Raw genomic sequence first — 25,878 nt, forward strand, 5'->3', positions numbered from 1 at the left:
TTTAATCTTATCGACTATAGGGTTAGACTGACCAAGTCGTATCACATATTTTCTCTCGTTTGAGAAACCTCATTAATAACTCAGGCTAACCTGAAAAGCTACGTCCACCTACTACTTTTTTTTTTGGTAAACAAGAGGGGCATAGCCCCACCAACAAGAACTAAACACAACAAAGACAAAAAACAGAACAAAAGAAACTATAGAAACATAAGAAAACAGAACAGAAAAGGACCAAACTAGGGTCTTCAGCGTCTGTGAGCAGCAGGCATCTCAAGGCCTGGATCCAGAAGGTTATCCGCAAGCTAATTAATGAGCTCACTGTGGAGAGATGAAATTGTTTTGAGACTATAGGAATCATCCATAGCCTTCTTCGCAATCCAATCAGCACAGTTGTTACTAGTCCTAGGAACATTCTTCAACAGGACAAACCAATCTTTATTGAGAACGGCTCGAATCTTAGCTACCAAATGGAGATTTCAAGTTTCATTACCATCAATGGTAAGAAGGCTAATAGCTTGAACAGAATCAGACTCCAAAATAATATTCTTCCAACCATACTTCCAAGCAAGATCTAAACCACGTAGAATGGCCCAGAGTTCAGCTTGCAAAGGGGAACAGGAGCCAATGAAAGCAGAAAAACCGCATAACCAAGATCCATTCCAATCTCTCAAGAGGCCACCACAAGTAACTTTATTATCCGAAGCCGCACCATCAACATTTAATTTTAAAAACCCTTGAGATGGAGCAGTCCAAGAAGGGAAGGAGAGAAGGGGAGGTGCTATTAGAAGCTCCTGGTGTTTACTTTTTATACTGCAGTACCTTATTTCCTCTATTGATTCAGTAAGAACAGAAGAAGGATCGTCTGGTCTCTTCATATTCACTTCATGAAGTTCTTTATTCCTCCAAGACCACAGGTAGTTGCAGACAGTAAAGAACAGGTCCCTCCAGTCTTTACCATGAATATTCCTCTGGTTCAAATTAAGAGAAATCCACTCCTTAAATGAGGTGGAGCTAAAGAAACCGTGAGGAAGAGGGTGGAGCATTGGGATAAGCCAAACCTTACTAGCTTTGTGACAGTCTCTGAAAGCATGTAAGCTGGTCTCCGATTTCTCAGGACACGAAGGGCAGCTATCAGATGAGTCACTCCATTTGGCTATATTTTCTTTGGTTAACATTCTTCCATGGTACATATTCCATATAAGAAATTTGACCCTTTCTTTTCCTTTCCAGTTCCAGATGCGGTCCCAACTGCTATTAATAAGATGAGAATTTGAAGTGCTCAAGTTGATGTAAGCGGATTTGACTATAGACTGTCCCGGTTTCCTATTTTTCCAGCTAACAAAATCCTCCCCTGCTTCCTCTTCTGGATGCAGGATAACTATAATTTGATTCACCACACTCAAATCAAAATGATTAAGGAGGAACTGAATATTCCAACCCTCTTCAGATATGAAACTGCTATTATTAATCTTCAGATCCGAAGCCTCAGTTGTAGGGGAAACATTTGTAAAGGATATGAGGTTAGAGTTTAGGCCAGTCCAGTTATCCTTCCAGAAAACTATTTTCTTCCCATTTCCTATCTGCCATAAGATATTGTTTATCATGTCAGGCCAAATCTTGCATAAGCTTTTCCAAAAGTGAGAGTCATATGGTTTGCAAGAGACCTCCTTCATAAAATCTTTGTTTCTACCATAGGGATGGCTGATATGACTGATTTAGCCAGAGTACTTCCTGCCATAGACAAGCAATTTTTCTTCCAGCCTTGTAACCTACCATTAACCCTGTCCATAATTTCTCCATAATGCTACTTAGTAATTCTACCATGCTTCATCTTGTAGCCCAAGTATATCTGCCAATATTTTGTGTGTGTGCAAAACCACTGATCTCCACAATAGTTTTAGCAAGCTCAGAAGAAACATTCTTAGAGAAAAAAATGTTAGATTTGAGATAACTAACCTTTTGCCCTGACATATTTCCAAAAGTGGCAAGGCAGTTCATTATGGTCTTAATCTGGTCAATATTAGCTTCACCAAAGAGAAGTAAATCATCCGCAAAAAGAAGGTGAGAGATTGAGGGGCCACCTTTGCCAACTGTCATTGGCTTCCAATCTTTTCTCTCAATGGAATTAGCAATTAAGTGGGACAACTTTTCCATGCAGAGAACAAAAATATAGGGAGATATGAGATCCCCTTGTCTCAAGCCTCTGCTGGGGGAGACTCTGCCCGATTTAGCACCATTCCAAATGATTTCTAGATCAGAAGATGAGATACAATGCATGATGAGATTCACCAGAGAATCTGGGATATTAATCTCGGTAAGAACTTTCTGAATGAAGCTCCAGGACATCCGATCATAAGCTTTTTCAAGATCAATCTTGATTGTAAGAAAACCCTTCTTTCCTTTTATCCTATTCATAGAGTGGACCATCTCCTGAGCAATAACAATATTGTCCTGGATTTGTCTATTGGGGACAAAGCTGACCTGTTGAGGGGAGATGAGCTTATTTAGGATAGGTTTAAGCTTCCCCACTATGATTTTACTAAAACCTTTATAAAGCACTGAACAGAGAGCAATATGCCAAAATTGAGAAATCTTGTCAGGCTTAGTCAGCTTAGGAATTAGAACCAGGTAAGTTTTATTAAGATCCCTCACTTTAGCTGGATTTTTCCAGATCTGGTTCACACACTCAACAGCTTGATTCTTCATTAACTCCCAGTTTTTTTGGAAGAAAATAGCAGGGAACCCATCTGGACCAGGAGCTTTAAGACCATTCATTGAGAAGAAGGCCTCCTTTATCATTAGATCAGAAATAGGATCCTTTAGCACCTTCAACTCAGCTTCCTCAAAGGCAGGCCAGTTGGATTTGGTAACAGTCCATGGTCTGTTGTGATTCTCCTCAGAAAATAACTTGGTGAAAAAAGAGTGGATAAGCTTAATCAAATTATCTTCTTCTCTCACAAGGTGTCCTTCATCATTTTCCAATTCTAGAATTTTATTTCTAGCTCTCCTGATAATGGTGGTGGTATGATAAAATATAATATTACGATCACCATCTGTTATCCACTTACATCTTGCTTTTTGGAACCAAAGAGCTTCTTCTTGTTCCAAAACACGGTTGAGTTCATCCTGAAGGGCCTTATCCAGATCTGCCTGAACCTGGTCCAACTAGTTGTTGGTGTTCATTTGAGTTTCATGAAGTTTTTTGAGGAGGTAATCTTTTCTAACTTGAATGCACCCAAAATGGGGGGCTTTTATCTTCGCAATCCACACGCTTAGACGAAGATTTCTGGAGCTGAATTTGGAGTTGGGGCTTTTATCTCCTCTCTAATTGAGCAGGGTTTGAAAATAACCCCTCTGCCAAATGGTGGGTTTAAAAAATGTTCCTGCCACGTTTTAATGGATTAACTAAATGAGTTAATCGATTAAATATCACGAAATTTAATCGATTAAATATCTCGAAATTTAATCGATTAAATATCCCGAAATTTAATCGATAAAGTGGGATATTTAATCGATTAAATTTTGGGTCAACGTTTTTTTATATATTTTGACCACTTAACCGATTAAATATTCAAGTTAATCAATTAAAGAGGTGTAATCGATTAAAGAGGTGCAGGTTGGTGGATAATTTTGTGTAAGAGGCAAAATAGTTATTAATTAATTAATGAGGGGCAAAAAGGACAAAAATCCCTTTTATGTTACTATTATAAGTTTTCAACATATTTGGTTTTTTTTTTCCTGAGTATATTTTCTTCTTTTTGATTTAGACATATTTCATTTTTTTTCTTCTATTTTTATTTTTTTTATAAGTATTTTAAGTTTTCAACATATTAGTCTTATTTCTTCTTTCTTTTTTTTGTCATGACTATTTTTATTTTTATTTATTTTCCTTTTAATATTCAATTTATTTTATTTTTTGGACTTTCTTTATTTTATTTTTTACTTTTATTCTTTTCTACTACTATTATATAAGTTTTTAGAAGTGTAAATAGGTTAGGTCGTGCTAAGCTTTGGTTTAAATAAGTCAGATTTGTGTAAATTACTTTAGACCTGATCTGGTCTGTGAGTCTTGTGTAGACCCAAATTATAAATTTAGTTTGACATATGTTTAAAAAGCAAAAATCATAGCATAAGCCTGTTAGCCTATTTAAGCCTTTTAGTAGGGGTGGCAATACAGGTATTGACCCGCGGGTTGACCCGTGACCCGACCCGCCAAATCACGTGTCGTGTCAACCCGCGGGTCAAGGCGTGTCGTGTCAGGGTTGTGTAAATGTGACCCGTTTTTTTCGTGTCGGGTCACGTGTCAACCCGCGGGTTCGCGTGTCAACCCGCACAGTGTCATTTTTTTATTTTTTTATTAAATATTTTATTATATTATTATTTTTATTCATTTATATATTGATATATATAGTCATTGTTTAGTATAGAAAAGAATAGAAGGAACTAAAAATCTCAAAAAACAGAAGCTAATCTTTTTTTATTTTTATTTTTATTGTTTATTGTTTTTAATTTATTTATTTTTCAAAAAATATCACTTTTTTTAAAATTTTAAATTTTGCGGGTCGTGTCGTGTCGACCCGTGACCCGCAACGGGTCGTGTCAGGGTTTGTGTTTTGTGACCCGTTTACAAAACAGGTCGTGTCAGGGTCGTGTCAAATAGTGTACGGGTCGAAAACGTGTCGTGTCGTGTCGTGTCGGGTTGACCCGTATTGCCACCCCTACCTTTTAGGCATTCAATAATTAAAGTAACATTACTTCATTATTCAAAATTATTAAAAAATAATTTATTTATTTATTTAAAATCAATAATATGATATACGTCAACATGTATTCTTATAGGTTCGATATGTAAAAGTAAGATTATAAACTGCTTTTTAAATAGACTTTTTTATGAAGGCTAAACTATTTTTATTTGACTTTATATAATAGGCCGAATTCAAGCTAAACTTGATATTAAGACTTAACTAAGAATTTTATTAAAAAATTATTAAAATTAACATATAAAAATAAATTAATAACAAGTATATCTACAAAAAAACTACAATATGATTCATTCAAAAATATTGTCCACGGCTTCAATTGTGTGTTTAGAAAACGTAGGCAGAGCTAGATGCTATTTCAATTAAGGTCACGTTCTTCGTTTTTAATAATATCCATTTGGCGACATTAATACGCACACTTCCAATCAATTTTGTGCCGGCGTCTGTCTGGACCCTCACTCTTTTTGTTGTTGGTGTTTTTTATTTTTATAATAATAATGACATCATATTTGTCGTTACAACTTACCACACATAATTCAAAAACAGATGAATTTATAAAAAAAAAAAGGAAGATTATACTTACAACCTTTTTTTTACCACCTCTTACAACCATATCTTAATACCAACACCGTTGATTTTTGTCAATCAACGGTTATGATTTTCGTAAATTAAACTCATTAATTAATTGTTAATTCACAATAAATGATAACCGTTGATTGGCAAAAATAAACGGTGTTAAGATATAGTTGTAAGAGGTTGTAAAAAAAAATTGTAAGTATAACCTTCCTAAAAAAAATTGTTTCTTTTTTCGTCTTATCACATTTCTTTTTTTTAAAAAGTTGTAAGTATAATCTTCCTCTTTCTTTTTTAAAATACATTTCAATATATTAAATTATTGTATTTTTTTTCTTGAAAGTGATTATTTCTTAATTAATTATTTTTTAACTTTTAAATTTAATTTTTAAATTAATTATGCATATTTTATATATTTTTAATATTTTTCTCTTTTAATATTATTTTTTTATTTCCCTAAATTAATTATTCATATCTCTTCTAGAATTATTTTAAAAAATTAAATATTTTAATATTTATTTTATATTTTATTTGAATTTAAAATATTCATAAAACGCATGAAATAATTTTTAATAATTTATTAATTTTATCGTTTTCTTTTGTGATGCCTGTGCCCTTCTTAGCCTCTTAAGATTTTGAAGATTGACTTTTTCCCGAGATAATTTATTGTTCAACCCCAAGAGATGGGACAATAAGATGAAATTATTTGGGATTAAAATAAGGAGAAGGAAAATGGAGTACAGAGAGGCGAGGATGTCATTTTGTGGATTATAATAAATAAAAAATGTTATTTAGTATGTGTAATATTTTTTAATTTGTTTCGCAAATTTAAGAATTTAAATTAATTAGTTAGAATCACCCTCACTCTCTCAAATTTGGAGAGTTTTATGCAATAGGATTTGTCTAAATTAATTATTTATAATAAATCTCATTTATATAAAAGAACTCTCACTCACCAAAAAATAATAAACACATGCATGCGCGCATACATTGGATATAAAAAAAATGAATTATTTACGAGTGATCCAAGGATAAAAACAAATTCTATTATACAATTCATGTCAAATTATCGAAGTTGTGTGGGGTGTGTGTGTTAGGAGTGTGTGTAGTGTAGGGTGTTGCGTTCAATTCCTTGTAACCTCCAAAAAAAAATAAAAATTTATCGAAGTTGTTCAAATCAACGGTTACAAATATTGCATTATTAGGATAAAGAGTAAGAAAATAATAATTATTAATTTATTTATAAAGAAATAAGATCGTATCGGATATCCTGATCTGTTATAGAGATTTCCAACGTGCTTTATAACTCAGTGGAGCATTACTTATGAACAGGGGTTTAACGGGCCGAGCCGAGTCGAATCGAGTTTTGATCTTAGAAGGTTAAGTTTGTGTTTAAATGTGTTAGCCTAACCAAGCTTGTTACCTGTTATAAATATAATTATCGGCCTGTGCTCTGACTTATTTACAAAAAATAAAAGTTTGGTATAGTCTGTTTTAAAAAAATAAAACAACAAAAATTTATCCAAACAGAATATACAATCAATAACACTAATTATTCCATAAATATTCATAAATTCATTGTATATCCAAATAGCATAATATAGAACAAAATCATTCAAAAAGTCTATTTAACCAATAGAATGAAGTGAAATGGATTGAGAAGAAAGAGAGGACTATTACAAGTAGTACAAAAAATATAAAAAATAATAATAATATACTAGGCCAGCCTGAAAGGCTCTAAGGCCGAGCTTTTGAATTTGAGCCTTAGGCCTTTTTATTAAACGAGCTTTTATATAAGTTCAAACCTGATGTCAACAACCAATTTAGACATATAAGCTCAGGCCTTCACGAGCTGAGCCAAAGACTCCTAGTTCGTTTAGGGCCCCTACTTATGAACAATATGGGTTCATTTGGTTAACATAAGAACCGATAGGATAAAAGGATTGAATTAGGGTAGAATATAATATAGGTATGATAAGTTATCTTGTATTTGATGTATACTAGATAGCCAGTCAAATAGGATTATATTTTTTTTGCATTACATGAGAATTGAACACATATCACTACACTACACACACCTAACACACACACCCCACACCACTAGGCTAACCCTAGTGGATTCAAATAGGATTATATTATTCTATCATATGTTTGATTTGAATTAAATAGCGCTAGGATATGATATAAATAGACGAAAATACCCTCTATAGCATAATTTTATGGGTTCGTCTTTTCTAGATTGAGCCTAATACAACGTCATTTTGGAACGGAAATCAAGGTATTTTTTGTAATTATAATTTATTTCAGGGTTATAATAATCTTTCTTATTGTTATTTTTTAATTTTTCAACTCAAAACGACGTCGTTTTAAGAGTGAATATAAATAACTTATCTACATTGACTGTAGAAACATTAAAGCCTAATTTTATATACTTTTTAAATTTTTTTCTTTTAAATTATTTCTACATTAACTTTTATTTTTAATTATTCAAAATTTCTAAAACTCTTCTTTTATAAAAAAAAGTATATATATTTTATTATTCAGCACCTTCTTTCTCACGTCCCCCTCATCCTCCTTCCCTAGTTCATCCCCTTTCGGTTCACGGCAATGCCCATCACCCCAAACTGGTTATGGGGTATTATAATGGGTCTTCAAATTGTCTGGATTCTTCATATGAACAACTCTCAATTAATCTAGGAAATATGTACCGGGAAGGTTATATTTACAAACTTTTTGTTTACAAACTTTAAGGGTATGTTTGGTGCATAGTATTGGATAAAATCTGCTAGTATAAGGTCTGATTTTATAAGACCTGATTAAATTTTAATATTGAAATGATATATTAGCTCTTGAGAATTGTACTTGTAAGCAATATTAATACAACAATACTAATATTACCCCCTTAGGCCTGATTAAGTTATACATCATTTTGTTGTATTAAGGGGATCTGCTGTATAAGCTTATACTATACAATGGTCACATCAAACAACTGTGTCACAACGTATAGTATAAACTTATACTATCAAGCCTTATACATCACACCAAATAGGCCCTAAGGGATGAGATTAGGCCTGATAAGGGCACCTGTGTAATTCTCAATAATTAATATATTTTTAATTTAATATATTAAAATAAAAAATAATTTTTCAATATATTAATTTTTAAAATATTGGATATTTTTATTTTTATAAAAAAATATATTTTTTGGACACACTAATCAATAGATATTTATAAAAATTAATATCATATGACATATTTGGAAGAATTATATAAATTCTTTATTAAAGGATATTTTTGTCAAAAATATTTGTTCTATCTAGTATTATACAGTGCATTATCAAATACTAGATGATATTATCTTGTATAATATATTATCTTATACAATAGCATGCAAAATGCTGGATAATATTAAAATTTAATCAGGTCTTATACTATCAGACATTATCCTATATACTGTGCATCAACCATGCCTTCATCTTCGTCTTCACCTGCAACAAGGGGCTGGAGAAGGTGAATGTCTCGTGGAGTTTGGAGTGGTGGAGTTAAAGGAGGTGAATGTCGAGTGGTGAAGTTTTCTGCCCAAAGATCTCATTTATTTTTGTTATCCTATTCAGTTGAATCATAACTCAACCTACCCCTTACACTACAACAGAAATGACATTTCACCACGGCAATTTAGCAATGCGTAAAGCACGTTGCAATTAGTTAGCGCGTAGACCCGTTTAAATTGCTGGCCATCACTGCCACTGACTTCCCACTCACTACCCCGATTTCCCTGGATGTCTAAATACCCAAATACATTTCGATCACTTATCGTTCCATCTATTTGAAAATATTTTTTAATTTAGAAGGTTTGCTTTCTCTTTCCCCTATCATCTCTCTCTTTTTGAATTGAATCAATATAAGGCGTAGATCTATAAATTGAGCTGTGATTTTATGTTAATCTTATTGATCTATTTGATAATACAACATTGGTTAATTAGCGCTTCGTCTTCCATTTGTCTTAGTTGCTTCACTACATCATCCCTGTCCACACAACTACTTCGGTTAATTAATGTTGTGATCTCAAGCTCCTACTCTGCGTTTTGCTATTCTTGCTTCTAGTTTTGCTAAGAATCTCATCGTCGGAGTCGCATGAATCGAAGGTAGGGATTTCTTTTGGTTTGTAATTTTGGATTATCACTGCTTTAGCTTTAACTAGTGAAATTTCTGTTCTTAATTCAAATTGATTTAGCTTCAGCTGGTGAAATTGTGTTCTTATCTGAAAATGCCTGTTAAGTGTTTGACAAAAGGTTAATAGAATTGGACACTTGTTGGTTACTTTGGTACTTCTGGTGATTGTGTTGAGACATTGTTTATCTTGATAAATTAGTATGTTAATTCTTCTTGGCACATTATGAGAAAAAAGAAAGGAAAAAAATGTGATTGTAAAAGTTGGGTTGCTAGTTGACTGAACACGATTCTGATTTACAAATGATAGAGCATTGGTTAACCAGGTTTGGAGGACTTCGAGCACATATGCTACAAGGATCTTGTAATAAAGGATCAACAATGGAGTGCTTATATTGATCGTTCTCCTGGAGCTGCCAGTTATTCAGAGGTATTTTCTATTATCGCCCTTGCTTCTTTTACTCACCATATTAGTGATTGCAATCTGCAACTTAACTTGATGATGGTCTGATTTACTCTAACATTAAAGTTATTTTCTAATGATTTCTCTCTCTTAATTACTTTAATGTTTGATTCTGCGACCTTAAAGGAAAGGTTTCTATATGTTGAGTTGTTGTCAGAGAAATTTAGTGTTAGTTCTGAAATGAAGACAATGTTGGGGAAGAATGGCAATTAATTGCAATATGCTTGTAGCTTTTTAAATAGCTTAATTATGGAATGGTTGTTTTTACATGTTAATGATGATTAATCCCTTCCTTTAATGGAACGTTTCTATGCTTGTGTATCTGGCTGCGGTTACAAGGTCAGTATTGAATGGCTAATTTATTTTTCTGTTGTAGCAAGTAGTAACAGCTCGGAAAATCAATAAGCTTGATTTAAAAACATGTAAAGCGCATTGGTTGATAAAGAGTATGAGTATTTAGGAAAGAATTAAAAATATAATATTATTACAGGTAGTAATTTCACAAGATATCAATATTCTCTATAAAATAATTTACAAAAAAATAAATAAATTGTAAAATGAACAAGATTAATTTTACAAAATAAAAAAAATAATCAATTAAAAGTTTTGTTTACAGTATATATTTTTCCTCGTTCGTTTGGTTTCTGGTATATTGAATTGTAGTAGCTTGTACTTCATTAGTCATTACTTGGTTCACTTAGCATTTCCAAAGTGTTTTTTTCTTCTTTATTTTATTTTAATCAAATTTTGGTAGCTTGTAATTCATTGGGACTTTTTTTGTGAGTTAAATATATTTTCCTTCTAAAATATTTTAGATATTTTAAATGGATACTTGGCAACTGCAACTAACCTGAAGAATCCTGTAAACAAGTGGTGATGAGGGGCTGCTCCAATTGCAGTATGTCTATGTTTTTTTTTTCTTTATGTTTTTGCTTGAAACCCCTGTTTAATGGTTATTTATTATGCTTTTGTATTATATATCAATGCTTTTCATGGTAGAGAATGTTCAGTGTTTTGTCTGTCTATTATGAACTTCAGGCTGTGATGACAGTGAAGCGCTGGTCTCCAAATCCAGGATCCACATCAATTGGAAAACCTGCTATTCATCCAGCTACTGTTGACTTGAGAGGAAAAGCATGAGTAAGGCTTTTTGTCATGTTGTATGATGTATGTGTATATGCCTGCACATGGATATAAAATATAACTAGAGATTTTCATTTGTACTCTTCTTGGTCAGGTATGTGTATATGTACTTACTCCTTTCCTCTCACTATTTATATACACATTTTGTTTTTTTACCTCAGCTTGCTTGGTCTCATTTATTGGTTGTAAATTCAGGGCATGCTCTAATTCATGATCTTGTTTGCAGCATGTTGAAACTAAATGCAACAAGCTTTCTTATGGACGATATTTATAGAAATCCAGGTCCACTTCAGTTTGATGGTCATGGTGCAGATGCCAAGCCTATAGCTCTTTCTGTTGAAGACCAGGACTACATGGGTCGCATTAAGAAACTTCAGGTGTACCTTGAACAGGTCTTGAAACTCTCTGATTTTTTAACAGCACAAGAGCCTTTAAAACATAAATAATAAATAAATATGTCGCATTCACGAGTTAGTTAGAGTTTTGTAAATGCTTATGCTATAGCCTATTTAAATAAAAAATTCTCTTGAAATGTCTAAACTTATTTGTTAAATAAAAAATTATCTTGATATCTGGACCTTATGTCGCACCTTGGTCTACGTTGTTCATGGTCATGATCTGCTGGCATGCTTGGGGTTGGAGGAATGTGGCAATACATAAGAACCAAAATACGAACGAATAACAAAAAATTGAGGCAACAATGAAGTTGGTGAATTGGATATGTATGAAGCGTACTAGAATGGTAATAATACCGGGAAGGACTAAGCTCAATACAAATGACGCTGCTATGGGTAACCCAAGTCTAGTTAAGTGTGGTAGGATAATTACAGATTAGAATGGCAGCTGGTTAATTAGCAGGGTTTTCCTATCGAATTGGCCATTGTTTTGCTCTAATGACAGAGTTGGTGAGGATCATCAAGGGACTTGAGTTGGCCTAAAGTCGGGGTTGGAGACACCTTAAAGCGGAGAATGATTCTATAATGAGTTGGCTCAATGAAGATTAATGAGAAAGGAGAATCCATACTACATTATGGGCAAAGGTACTATAAAGCCTGTACCAATAAGAACTGTCGTGATCTTGTACCCTCCTTATCTTACCTCCAAAACATATGTAATATAAAATTGTTCGTGTTACCTATCAATTTAAATTTTTAAGATAATTGATTCGTGATAGACCCAAACCAATTGACCAGTTGATATACGATAGGGACGTGGATGGTAAGATGGCCAAAACGTCCTGGCATTGCTTAACACAATAGATTTATTCCCTTCATGGACCCCTCCCCCCTCCCCATCCACTACTATTGTTCCAAAACATTATTATCTTTTTTTTCTTTGGTACACTTTATTTTCTTGAGTTATGACTTAAAAATTCCTTTGAAGTTCTTCAATGGTTGCAGATTTTTAACCATCAAACTGACCCAGTAGTCATTTGTAATAGAATCTTGAAAAGCAGCAGAGTCTCATAACAAAGATGTTAATCGCTCCTTTAATTATGTAGCCTAAAAAATAAAATAAAATAAATTTACTTGTTAATTCTGGTGGATATTTCATACATATAAACTAACGACTAACAAGCTTATATTTGTTGTTGTTTTACCTATGCAAAAAAATCATGTGTTTGAAGTTCCAAATGGCTACAAACTGAAGATAATACCAGAAGCCCAGGTCTCTTATACTTTAGAAATATGTTTTAATCACCTAAAGTAATATAAGTTAGTGTTGCTATAATGAATATTATGAGAATGTTAGTCTTGTAACCCCTAGTCAAGTTGTTTTTGTTCTGTTTATTTAAAGAATGTTACTAATTCAAGTTCATGAATCTCAGTTTGGATTAATTCAGGTTTAGCAATCCAATTAGATCTGATTGAACAAGGTATGAAGGACAATGGAAGTTGCCTGGAATTACAAGATAAAAGATTCTCACATTCAGCTAAATTTAGTAGAATCATAGACCACTGACCACTTCAGATGTTTCCTGCGTAAATCATGGTTCACAACTTGTATCGGAGTTCACCTTAATAATTGTGATTACTAAAATGACAGGTTGAAAAAATGTTACAACCTTTGTCACATTTAGTTGTTTTAGGCTTTTATTGTATTATGTCGATGGCCTTATAAAATCTGTGTCCCTTCCCCCTCTAATCTTCGAGTTTTCCTTCACCTTTTTTTGACTTTTTTATTGGGATGATGTCCTTGTAACTGACATTGTAACACTGAGAGGAATTCAAGCAATAAATACGGATCTATTTAATTAATTACATACCTCTTTTGTAATTATATACATATACTATCCTTTAAGATCCACCAAATATCTATAAGCTTACACCCTTGGCTATATTGTAAAATGTATTTTGTTAAATTGTGTACTCCACTTTATTACTTGATTACTTCCCTTAATTTGGTTCTTGCATCAAATGCAATTTTTATTATTTGTTTTTTATATGATAAGGATAATTTGTAATATTTTTTATTTAAAAAAATTCCTTATATTTAGCCACGGTTTTGTTTGTGGCAAAATAAAACTTTTAATCATTGGGATCTAAATCATTTAGCCACGAAATAACGTGGCTAACATAAGTGAAACCGTGGCTAATTCAATGTTACCACGCTCGTTTTGCCCATGCTTACATGCAAAAAATACCGTGGTTAAAATAATGCAACGCCCATTTTAGCCACGGTTTTGCAAACAGTGGACAATTTGTTTAGCCACGGTTTTATTCATATTTTGCCATGATCTTTGTCGTGGCTAAAAAGCATTTCTGTTGTAGTGTTAGGATATGTTATTTGCTTCTAGGAAGGATACAATTAGCGAATAGGATAAGACTATAATATCTCATTAGTTTACCAAATATTAAATAAAAGTAGGATGTGATAATTTATCTTATCCTATTCTCTTTATCAGGTGCACCAAACAAATTCTACGGGAGCGGATTTTCAATCGTGCAGATTCATTGATGGCATTGAGATTGGGCACATAGCTGGTCGAGAGCATGTGTGCAAGAAATAAGACAATAGCAATTTATAATTAGATGATAAAAATTGCATTTATTCCTTTAAGAAAAAATTTAAATTGTTAAGTTTACAAAGTAAATTTGAAATCGACTTGTACATATTTCTCCATGGATATGCAGTGTGGGTTGTTGCCCGGCACGATAAACCTGCCTGGTCTGAAACCACATTGTGAAAGAGAAGACAAGAAGGAATAGTATGTAGAGGTTGCTTCTAGAGTTTAATATCATGCACTTCTATGAATTATTATATAAATTATGTCGCAATTGTACCGGTGCAATATTATGCACTTAATAAATTATGTTTCAGTTGCACAGATGAAACATATCAAGTGTAAATGCATTTCACCCGTCGATAGCATTCTTTTTGACGGACAGGTGTGACATTTTGGAGACTCCTTCGCTGTGGTCAATGAATCCCTTTTCAACCATTCAATTTATTTATTACACAGTCTGCTACCAATTATAGTTTAAACTTTATTATTTCTTCATTTTTATTAGTGAGAAAGAAATTAAAACCTCAATGAGTATCAAGATTCAAAAGTTGATGCATGGTTGAGATGTTGTGAACTACTTTGATGTCATGTTCTTGGTTACTGGTCTGTTATGTTGGTGTGTTTCATTTTGTTGAAGCAATAGGGCTGAGGTCCTATCTCGTGTGATGTATAATGTCTTATAATATAAGTTTATATTATATATTATGATATATTATACAGTAGAATCTTTTAATACATCAAAATGATGTATAACTTAATTAATCAGCCTTGATACATCGAAATGATGTAAAACTTAATTAATCAGCTTAATGGAGAGTGATATATTAGGCATGACAAGGGATTGATGTATTAATATTGTTGACCAGTACAATTCTCAAGAATTAATATATTAAAATAAAAATTAATTTTTTAATATGTTAATTTTTAAAATATTGAAGAATTTTTTTTTATAAAAAAATTATTTTTTGGACACACTGATCCTCCAAAGCATCGACTCATTATTTTTTTCAAAATGTGCATGTCGGACACGTGTCGGACAACGACATGCTCCGACACGCGGTCATCGCTCCGACACATTTTTTCGACACGCGATCAATGCTCCGACACGCATTCGACACCTTTTTTTTTACTTCTTAATTTTATTTTATTAACTAAAAAATAATAATAACTTATAAATCAATTTTTTTCTGTTATGAAATTTACATGAAAAATTAACAAGATACGAAAAATTATTTTTGTTTATATTTATGTTATGAAATTTGAATATTTGATTGGTTATATGACTTATTATAGGTTGTTATATGTATTAAATATAAAGTATATTATATATTTTAAAATATTATTTAATATCAAAACGTGTCCTAACATGTCGAAATATGACATTTTTTAGAATTAACGTGTCGGCGTGTCGTGTCGTGTCCCGTTTCAGTGCCGGTGCATCATAGCACTGATCAATAATTTTTTATAAAAATTAATATCATATGAAATATTTGAAGACTTGTATTTTTGTCGAATAATATTTTACAGTATATTACCAAATATTGAATGATATTATCTTATACAATATATTATTGTATATAATATCATGTCAAACGTTAGATAATATTAAAATTTAATCAGATCTTATATAATTAAATTTTATATTATCAAATTTTATACTATCAAATATTTAATATTGTGCACCAAAAAAAAAAGAAATAGTTTTCTTCTGCCAACAATTTAAATTCTGTGTTTCAGTAATTTATAAAAGAAAAAAGTGGAATGCTGGCCACAAATTGGCCAATAAGGTTGGCATCGTGTCCTGAGCAGCACGGGTTATTAATTTAAAATAACTTATGACGTAAGGTATTGCGTAATCTATGCTTATTAATAAAACAGTTAAAAAAAACCATCAACAAATCCAACTATTAAGTATAATAGAAGCTTGGACCAGAGGAACGTGCAAATAAACAATGACATTTACTGATAATGACTCCAATACTACTTATAACATGAAAACGTATAGGTTTATCTAATTATTAACCTCTAACAGTGTATTTTTATTTATGTTTGTTTCTTCCTTTTACCTATATATACGTAAGAGAAACAATTATTTCAGTATAGGTTTTTATAAAATAGTATGTTTCTAGAAAGATGGCCACGCATGGAAGTAAGCATGCAACACTCCACCTCATTTTTTGTCGTTATAATTCTCTCTGTTTTCCAACGTTGTTTTCGTTTAGAAAAACTAGGGAAGAGGCTGGAAGCCCTCTAAGAAGGTAAAAAAACTCTCGATTCTCATTTTTCGTTTAAATTATTTTTCAAAACACTTAAAAAAAAAAAAACCTCAAATGATCACTCAAAAAGGTCAAATCCTTATTTCTAATCCACATTTGAAATCTAAAGTAGGCCTTGAGTCATTATCCAATTAGATAACCTCAAGAAAAGACTCCGACAAAAGGGGGTTCGAATGATCTCAGACTTGGACTTGCGTGCAGGTTTGACAAATGTCATTAGCATTTGTAGAACAGATTTGACAATTGACTTTTATAATTAGTTAAAAAGCCCCTGAGATAAAACAATAAAAAGGTGATATCTGATATGAAGAAATAACAAGACAATGATTGGATTGTAAAGTAATGTTCTTGTCAATAATAGAAACTTAGCGGGATTAATATATGGGTTTATCTAGTCTCATATTGCATGAGAGAAAAAATCTTATGTTGTAAACACATAGTGGTGGGATCTACTATCTAAAAAATAAAAAAGAAAGAAAAGAAAAATATTGCACGATTATCGAAGAGTGTGTAGGAAGAAAATTTATCTCATGTGACATGAGAATAGTTTTTCCCTTAAATTGTTTGAATTTTTCGTTTATTAATAGTCAACTTTATCATTAGCGTGTTAGGTCAAAGTATAGGAAATCTCCTTCAATGGTCTAAAGGAGAAACCACCCCTTCATCAACGGGTTAACTAACAGCATTTAAACCACACTATTAGACTTGAGATCACATCTTATTCTTATCCATAAGACCATAACCTTATTGCAATTAGTCTATAAATATTTTCACTAATAATATCCTTACTAAATCCATTTCCACTTAATAGGCCCAACAATGATAATTTGGGTAGGCTTGAGTCTGGTCAAATTCAGATGTGTTTGCATTTAATTGCAATCATATTTCATTAATCTTGGACATGATTTCGGCCCAATTTATCAAGGACCACAATTTCTACTCCCATTTAGGTCAAACCTTTAACAAAACAGGATTTTCTTAATATTAATTTTATTGGGCTTCCATGGACCAGATCTTGGCCCATTCATCACGGACCCCATTTTCTTCGTCCATACCCTAATTTCTCCTGTCTCCACTACCTCTCTCTCTATATATAATGCGGATAATCTTAAACCCTAAATTCCACAACCGCATCGAAGGTTGCAGGTTTTTCCTCGTTCGATCTCGATTCTTCTTTTCTTGTTTCATTGCTCCCTCTTTTTCTCTCTTTAGGTTCCTCTCTTATTTACCGATTAACACCAACGTTTTTCCTTTTTTCTTTTTTATTCAATTGTGTTCCGCGAATGTTGAGTGCCTATGATGGGTTTAAATATACTCTGAGGTTTATTTCTATGAAATCAATTTCGATCTGAGGCACCGACTTTATCTCCATTATTCTTGTTCAAAAGTATATGAAAGTGCTGAAAGGGTTTTGCTATGCTACTGATGAAGCTCATGCTTCTTTTCTTTTTTTTGGTTCCTTTTATGATTATTTCTGTGCTTGAGTAGTAAATGCTATCTGTGTTTTTATTTAGTGTAACGCTTGACTAGTTTATGTTCAGTCTTTATCTGTGTTCTGCTTTTCTGAAAAACCATGTTTGTAGTTTGCAAAAGCACTTGTTATGCGCAAATGATGACAAAATAGACAGGGACATCAGCACTCCAAAGGAGATTGATGACTTCGTCTGATGGGAATCTCTCTGATGCGTTCATACAAATTGTATCTGTTTCTGAGCTGCCTTTGAAAAAAAATGTGTTTTATTTGGAGCTTGGACGTATTTAGTTCTCGTTATAAATGTTGTATTCTTTTTTTCTTGGAATGATCTTATGGTTTGTAGCTTGTAAAAGGCCATGTTATCTAGTGTTCCACTTTTTTTTTACATTTGTTATACCGTATGCAAATGACGACAACTTAGACAGGGACATCTGTACTACTATGTAGAAAATGATGATTTGTCTTTGGGATTATCTCTGATGCATTACGAATTTCAGAAATGTTGAATGCATTTAAAAAGTATTTCATGTAACTCATGCATTTAGTAAATGAGTGGTTGAGAAATCTTATACTGATTTAAGCGACGGTTTTAGATTATGTGACTTTTTTTTTCTTCAGTTTATGCATTTATCATTTTTGAATTAACTTCTCATATGATTTTAAAGTATTTTGAAAACTCATTGGTCTATTGATCCTTAAGTCTTCCAATAACTTGAATTTTGTTGCCTTTTTCATTCTATATTACTTTTGGAGAACTGGATGTTAAAAAGCATATCTTTTTGTTAACCCCTTTTTATTGTGTGCAAATGGAACTACATTATCGAAACAATATGTTTGGTAGTTTGGGTTATGTTGAAACAATATTTTGGTATCAAACCAGGGTATGAGGGTAGAATGAGTAGAATTAAAAAAAGTCTGGGTTACTTGTGTATTTTGCTGATTGGATCCTTTTTTGGAATTTGAATTTGTATGAGATTAAGTATATTGTATATTTTTAAATTATATTTTATTATATTTCTGTTTCTTACTATTCACGATACACTATACAAAAAAACAGGCCAAACAATACAATACGTATTGTAATTCAGCAACCTTGGTTTACTCAATCATATCTCAAACCTTGGTTTGCAAACTAAAATCCAAACACTCTATTTTACCTGCAGAGATCATATATTCAGTACTTATTAATGATTTTGGCCAATGATGTACTCAATTACACGTAATACCAGATGTGTTATTTGATGATATCTTAATTGTCACTACCTCTGAGGCCATATGTTATTGTGAATATATTGTCTCTGTTGTGACATTTGATCTTGCACATCTTGTTATTTCTGCCTATCATTATGTTACAAGCTTGATGATTGTCACTAAGAACGGAGATTTGAATGTTGCATTTGTTGTAGCCTGATTTTCTTTGGGCTCCAAAAGCAGCTTATGTAATAAATCGTCCTATATTGGTATTAATGAAGGCTTGTAATGTGTCTCTTCAATGTTATACAAACTGACTTGGACTTGTCAGTTCAACCTTGAACTGGTGAACCGGTCATTGACTGGTAATGTTCGAGTATCAACATGAATTGTGGTTTGATTCAACCTTTTTTTTAAAAGATGGTCAACAGGACATTTCAATAAATCCAGACAAATCAAGAAAATCTGATGGTTCATCAAAATCAGGATGTGATTTATTGTAAGCCCGGTTGGTTTGCCTGGACCAAGTCAATTCTGTTGAACCTGTTGGTTTGCAGAAAACAAACTGACAGTTTGCGCCCTACCGTGCAACTGCAGATATGCTCCAGGTCTCCAGCAATGCGGGGAGAGACCGGTCGTTCTTTGTCACAATTTCGATATATTTTTGCTGACTCATATTTATCCCGCTGCCTCTTTTTATTCTTAGGCTTTTCCCAGTCTCACGCTTTTTATGTTCAATGCCACGGTCTTCTGGTCTGGAAGAAAGCAAATATTTGTTTATAATGGCTTCTGATTTTGAGAGTGGTGAGCTTTTGTGTCTCGCGTTTAAACTTGTATTTCTATAGTGTGTTAGTTGAATTGAGACTCTCGTATCGAGTGTAATGAGAAATGAACATTATCACCCCCAGTGTTTGTGTGTTTTGTAAAGTGTAAACCTTGGGGTGAAAATTCTCTTTTCAATTTGTTGTCTTTTTCATCTCTGTACTTTTCAATAGCGAAAACTTGTAAGATGTCGGTGTTTGTACATACTTTCAGTTTCATAGTTACCAATTCAGAATATTTCTCCGCCTCCCTACTTTTGACTACAATTGGCTAAGGAAATTACTCAGTGTTTGAATTATCAGCTTTCTTGGTCAAATGGGAAGTGCTTGGCTGATGGGGAGTGGATGAGGTGTGAAACTTGAGGGGTATGTGGCGGGCATGCAAGAAGTGTGAAAGAAAGTAGTTTGAAAATTCTGAAGTTGGTGTAATCGATTAAGTCAATAATTTTAGTGTAATCGATTAAACAGGAATAAATTTATATATAGTTTTGAAACGAGGTCAAAATGGTTATTTTTTAATTATTAAAGGACAAAAAGCCGATTCTGCCTTCTATGTTATGGAATAGGATATTAAAATATATTATTTATGGTTGAACTACATGCATATAATTTAGTAGGATTTTTACATGTATCATTTCTATTACTATTATAACAATTATTATAAGGCGTTAATTTTGAATTTTAAAAGTTAAAGTAATTAGTAAACCAGTTTTAAAAGTTAAATGAAAAAAAAATTTAACTTATGTTTTTAGGATAAAAGCAAATCTTAAAATGTATTTTTTTAACTTATATGAAATTGAACTAATTATGACTTGAGTTTTAACTGTTTTTTATTTTATTATCCACAATTTTTATGTACTGTAATCTTAATGAATACATAAATACGATGGATAATAAATTAAGCCATATGAAAATAAGGAAATCATATTTATAATTAATAAGAGTCATTAATATTTGAAAGTAAAAGTTAATATATTATTTTTTAAATAATAATTAATATTTTATCATTTAAATGAAGGATTTTATTTATGTCATGTTGTAGAATACTTTTAGCGTCGTATTATTCTAATACATTTGATGTGGGTTTCATTTAAAAAAAAAAAAGTTCGGTCCTTTTTTATGAGAGTAACATGCCACTAAGTGCCTGTTTGGATCTTTTTTTTTTAAGTTAGAAGCTACATAAGCATAATTTAGGCCAAACAGGTTTTGAGAAAAACTCTTATAATGAAATTTTTTTTTTTTTTATAATGAAGAAAAAAGCTGAAAACTAAAAGCTCCTAGGAGGAGCTTTTTTTTAAGCTCTTATCTGTTTTTCGTGAATTTTGTGTTTTTTTTAAATAAAGAGTGATAAAGATGGAGAGAGAGATAATTTTATTGAAATATGTGCTTTTAAGTAATTTTTAAGCTAAGTTTTTTATGTAATTTTTAAATAGCTTTTAGCTTCTTTTTTTAAGTTTTTTTTTTAACTTTAGCTTATAAGTAGCTTATAGCTTAAAAATAAGAGGATCCAAGCAGGCTCTAAAAGTATTTATAATATAACATATATAAAAGGAAAATATTTTTCTTATGTTGCAGGAAAATAGTTACCTCATGTTGTAGAAATAAAATTACAAATGAGACCCACAGATAAGAGGAGAGAGAAAAAAAATGGTGGGACCCAATCTTTTTTTGTGTGTGTAGAAAAATTGATGATCCCATGTGAAATGAGATAAACGTAACTCTATATAAAACCCTTAAATGAAATTAAATAAATCGACTACACTCAACCTTAGAGTCGCTAAGGCTTTACGAATAGTAACCACTGGCTATGTTATGGAAATACTCAAATATATATATATATATATATATATATATATATATATATATATATATATAAATAGTATTGAATAAATGTTATGTTTAATTTAAAATTATAAATAAAAAAATGAAACCGTACTTGTCAAAAGTGAATTTGAAGAAGAAAAAAAATCATACATAATTTGTCTAAGGTTAACAATACATATATGGAAGTAAAAATGTAAATGGGTCGGCCGGTTTAATATGGGCTTACATATCGACTTATATCAAGCTAAGCTCGGCATATTATACATAGTAAAATAAAACTGGCTCATACCTCAAAAAATAGTTATTTAGAAAGCATGCCATTGACTTTTTTTTACTTGTCAGAACTATACCTATATTATTATAATTATTTTAAATAATATAAATAAATTATTATTTTAATAATTTTGGATAATAAAGTAATATTATTTTAATTTTTTTTAATTATTGAGTGATTAATAGAATTAAACAAACAAATAGACCTAGGTCAAAGCTTTTGTTTTTTAATTATAGGTCAGATTAGACTTATAATTTGGACCTACACAAGACTAACAGACCAGATCAGGTCTAAAGTATTTTACACAGTCCTAGCCTCTTTAAGGCAAAGCCTAACCGAACGCAACCTATTTACATCCATACATGGAACTATTTTATAGAATAGTAAATGGATGTCAACTCCTATGATCGGTGTTTCATATTATGGGAACATTTGAGATTCCCAAAAAAGTGACATTGCATATCTGATTTACATATGTTTGGTACATTGGAGTGTAAAATTTTTCTTGAAAAAATTACAATCTCAGGATTTTACTTTACACACAAAAATTCCAAACCAAAATGATATCTTCGGTGTGGTCATCCTTTCTTGATGGTATGAAATAGGACTTAAGAAATGGTTAGGATACCAGTTTTTGGCTGGACAATTGGACAGGTCTAGCAAGGAATCTTCTTTCTTTTGCTACATCTCCTCCTCCTGTAGAAGATTTGCGTAAACCTGTTAGTGATCTGGTTATTAACAGAACTGGTAAGAGGAATGTTAACTCTTGCAGCATTACCTGGATGATGATACCATTTCGGTGCTTAATGGTATTCTGGTGCCCAATGAGGAGGATGGTCAAGACCAGTTAATTTGGAAAAACTCCCAGCCAGGAAGTTCTTTGGTGACATCTGCTTACCGAGGTCTTTTAAACTTTCCTTCTTATCCTCCTAACAATGTTTGGACGAAAATGTGGAAATGGAAAGGCCCTCCCAGAATTAAAACCTGCATATGGTTAATCTTACATGGTCGACTTCTCACAAAGAGTGTCACTGGTCGTTGGAATGGCACGAGCATCTATTGTTCAGTTTGTACTGAGGAAGTGGAAACAATGTTGCATACTCTTCGTGACTGCAAACATGCAAAATTGGTGTGGGATAAACTAATTTGGCCACGTTGTGCATTCCAATTTTACAGTTTGGATGCAAGGAGTTGGGTGGATAGTAATCTCACTTCCACGTGGGGTCCAGGTAATTGGCAAGGAATTTTTTTAATTTCTTGTTTGTTTATTTGGAATTGGAGAAATAAGTTAATCCATGAGGTGAATTTCAGTTTTTCTGCTCATCCTGAAACTGTGATAAGAGTTTATGAGTCAGAAATTAATAGTTGTAGAGCTTTGGAATCAATTACAAATCTACCTATTAACCCTATGCAGACTCATTGGATTCCTCTTGCACCTAATTGGGTTAAGCTTAATGTAGATGGTGCGGTTAGTACAACATCCAATTTAGCAGGTTGTGGAGGTATTTTTAGATCAGAAGATGGGTCTTGGTTAGGAGGTTTTTCGTACCATATTGGTATTTGCTCTCCAATGATGGCTAAATTCTGGGGAGTTCTAAAAGGGTTGGAAATTGCTTGGAAGATGGGGTTCCGTAAAATTGAGCTAGAAGGAGACGCTTCAGAAGTTATTACGATGCTTGCTTGCAGAAGCAATGCAGCTTGACTACCACATATTGTGGCAAGAGTACAAGCTCTTATTGATCAAGATTGGTTAGTGAATCTAAAGCACATTCCGAGAGGAGCTAATGGGTGCGCTGATTGGCTAGCCAAGTCTTCCATCCAGAGTTATTTCGGTCTTCAGTGCTATCAGATTATGCCTACAGATCTGATTCCCTTGTTTATTTTAGATCTCAATGGAGCATCTCAGTCCATAGATGTGAATCCTGGATAGTTAGAGTCTTTCCTGTTTGTTTTTGTGGTTTTTTCTGTCTTGTTTGGGGCATAGCCCCTTCCTATTATAAAAAAAAAATACCATTGGATATGTGGTATTTTAGAAATTCCACACGGTAAGAAAATGATAACTGATTTTTCAGACAAAAATACCCCCCTCCCGTTTCAGTTTCACTCTTCGTTTTGGTTTCTTCTTTGTCGCTCCAAGGTTCATATTTTCATTTGTCATTAGAAAACTACATTCATCTTTTTCATGAATCTCAGGAATATCACAATCATCCAGTAGATTCGTCGATTCATCGAGCTATGGAACATCTTGTTGCATGCCAGATTCATTTGATGGAATTTTAGAGGCAATGTTGCCTACACGTTTCCACTTGACCATATAAAACTGATGTCCTTATTTCATCTTCACACATTCTAAAGAATCAAACTCATATTGTCTAAATAATAATTTTTCTACTCTAGTTGTAACCATATCCCTCAAAAAAATTGTGGACATCATAGGAAACATCATCCGTCATTGAACGTAGGACAGATCCCAGTGTTAATGGAAGTTCAAAAAATTAACCAACATCTCAATATTTTAATTTTTTAAGAAATAAACCAACATCATTCATCTGCGACGACCTCACCGGAAATGTCACTGGCATCATCCTCGACCGCCTAGGTCTCGGCGGCAAACTCAAGCTATGAGAGAGAGAGAGAGAAACGAGGCTGAATAAAAAAAAAAGAGGTTTAAGGTTAATTTTGTAAATTTTGTCCACATTCTCAGAAATATTTTACAATCAACCAAACGTAGAATTAAAAAATTTGATTCTAAGAAAATTTTGGCCTGTCAAACAACTTTTTGGTAACATTTTCTGAAAATTCACTTTCTCATCATATTACTAAAAATCATGAATTTGGGGTAAAAAAAATTCTTTTATGGAAAAAGTGTTTGTCATTTTAAGAGAGAGATAGACACATAAAAAAAAATTATTTAAAATTTAAATTAAAAAAATATCTACTTTCTCTCTCCCATGATTTTCATTTCTCGTGTCTATCTCTGCCTTAAAATGACATAACTTATGTCATTTAAAATAACAAACACCAAACCCTTCTTTTATATCAAACACCCCATAAAATCAAATACTTTTGCGCATAACTACTATTGGCAAGTATTATGAACCCGCCAGCAAAGAAAGGAGAATTGGTGAATATATCATTCAAACCCGATATTTGGCATTAGAAGCATTCTTTATCGTGTCGTTACTCGCCAAATAGACACCTTCGTAATACGTAACTTGTCTGTCCTTAATTGCTTGAGTTGAGATAATGAAATAAATTAACTTTATCATCTAAGTCAAATGGCCTATTAGCTCAGTTGGTTAGAGCGTCGTGCTAATAACGCGAAGGTCGCAGGTTCGAGACCTGCATGGGCCATTCTTTTTTGCTTTTTGTTTTTTCTTGGCAATGGGAAAAAAGATCCTTTGCTATCTTTTTCGGAAGAATTAGGCTTCAAGTTCCACATCTGCTTATTCACAGCATATCAAGTCTACAAAATAATTTTTTGCATAGGTCCCAAGATACGGTTATTACGTGCTTCTTTTGTAGGGTGCCCTTCAGAAAAATGGTTTGTGCAAAATATGTACTCCTAGAACTAGTAAACGAAGAATAGTGCTCAAATATTATAACTCAAAATAATTGATCAATATTATTATAATATAAATTTACATTGATTTAATTAAAAAAATTATATAATCCAATTCACCGAGGTTCACATGGGACCAACATATGTATGATAAAATGTCCTTATCCTTTATTAACGGGCAAGACAACGCAACTTTGGCTGTGTAGCTATGTATGATAATTGTGCAGCCTTGTTGCAAGAAAATCAAACTAAGGTGTTGTTTGGGTATGGAGTGGTGGCTATAGCGTATATCACGTTTGGGAAGAAAAAGGATAAAACAGGATGCAAAGACAAAATAAAC

The 25,878-nt window shown here is 32.4% G+C and overlaps 1 protein-coding gene and 5 non-coding genes across 6 annotated transcripts; 5 read left to right on the forward strand and 1 right to left on the reverse strand.

The window, feature by feature from the left end:
* Positions 1-476: 476 nt before the first annotated feature.
* Positions 477-9,455, reverse strand: LOC133310186 (uncharacterized). The gene is made up of 4 exons (XM_061511083.1): positions 9,411-9,455; positions 1,957-3,165; positions 1,691-1,804; positions 477-1,580 (listed from the first exon to the last, which is right to left on the reverse strand). Exons 1-4 carry the CDS (start codon positions 9,453-9,455, stop codon positions 477-479), a joined length of 2,472 nt encoding a protein of 823 aa, XP_061367067.1.
* An 8,224-nt stretch (positions 9,456-17,679) lies between these two features.
* On the forward strand, positions 17,680-17,752 carry LOC133310203 (small nucleolar RNA Z267). The gene has a single exon (XR_009751416.1). It is a non-coding gene; the product is annotated as a small nucleolar RNA Z267 (small nucleolar RNA).
* A 242-nt stretch (positions 17,753-17,994) lies between these two features.
* LOC133310204 (small nucleolar RNA R44/J54/Z268 family) lies at positions 17,995-18,081 on the forward strand. Its single transcript, XR_009751417.1, has one exon. It is a non-coding gene; the product is annotated as a small nucleolar RNA R44/J54/Z268 family (small nucleolar RNA).
* Positions 18,082-18,265: 184 nt separating this feature from the next.
* Positions 18,266-18,352, forward strand: LOC133310205 (small nucleolar RNA R44/J54/Z268 family). Its single transcript, XR_009751419.1, has one exon. It is a non-coding gene; the product is annotated as a small nucleolar RNA R44/J54/Z268 family (small nucleolar RNA).
* A 709-nt stretch (positions 18,353-19,061) lies between these two features.
* LOC133310206 (small nucleolar RNA snoR122) lies at positions 19,062-19,139 on the forward strand. The gene has a single exon (XR_009751420.1). It is a non-coding gene; the product is annotated as a small nucleolar RNA snoR122 (small nucleolar RNA).
* A 6,117-nt stretch (positions 19,140-25,256) lies between these two features.
* Positions 25,257-25,330, forward strand: TRNAI-AAU (transfer RNA isoleucine (anticodon AAU)). Its single transcript has one exon. It is a non-coding gene; the product is annotated as a tRNA-Ile (tRNA).
* Positions 25,331-25,878: the final 548 nt, after the last annotated feature.

This window comes from Gastrolobium bilobum, unplaced genomic scaffold, assembly GCF_033153095.1.
Source record: "Gastrolobium bilobum isolate Gb01-03AN ecotype WA unplaced genomic scaffold, APGP_CSIRO_Gbil_v1 utg8584, whole genome shotgun sequence".
Taxonomy (NCBI): domain Eukaryota; kingdom Viridiplantae; phylum Streptophyta; class Magnoliopsida; order Fabales; family Fabaceae; genus Gastrolobium; species Gastrolobium bilobum.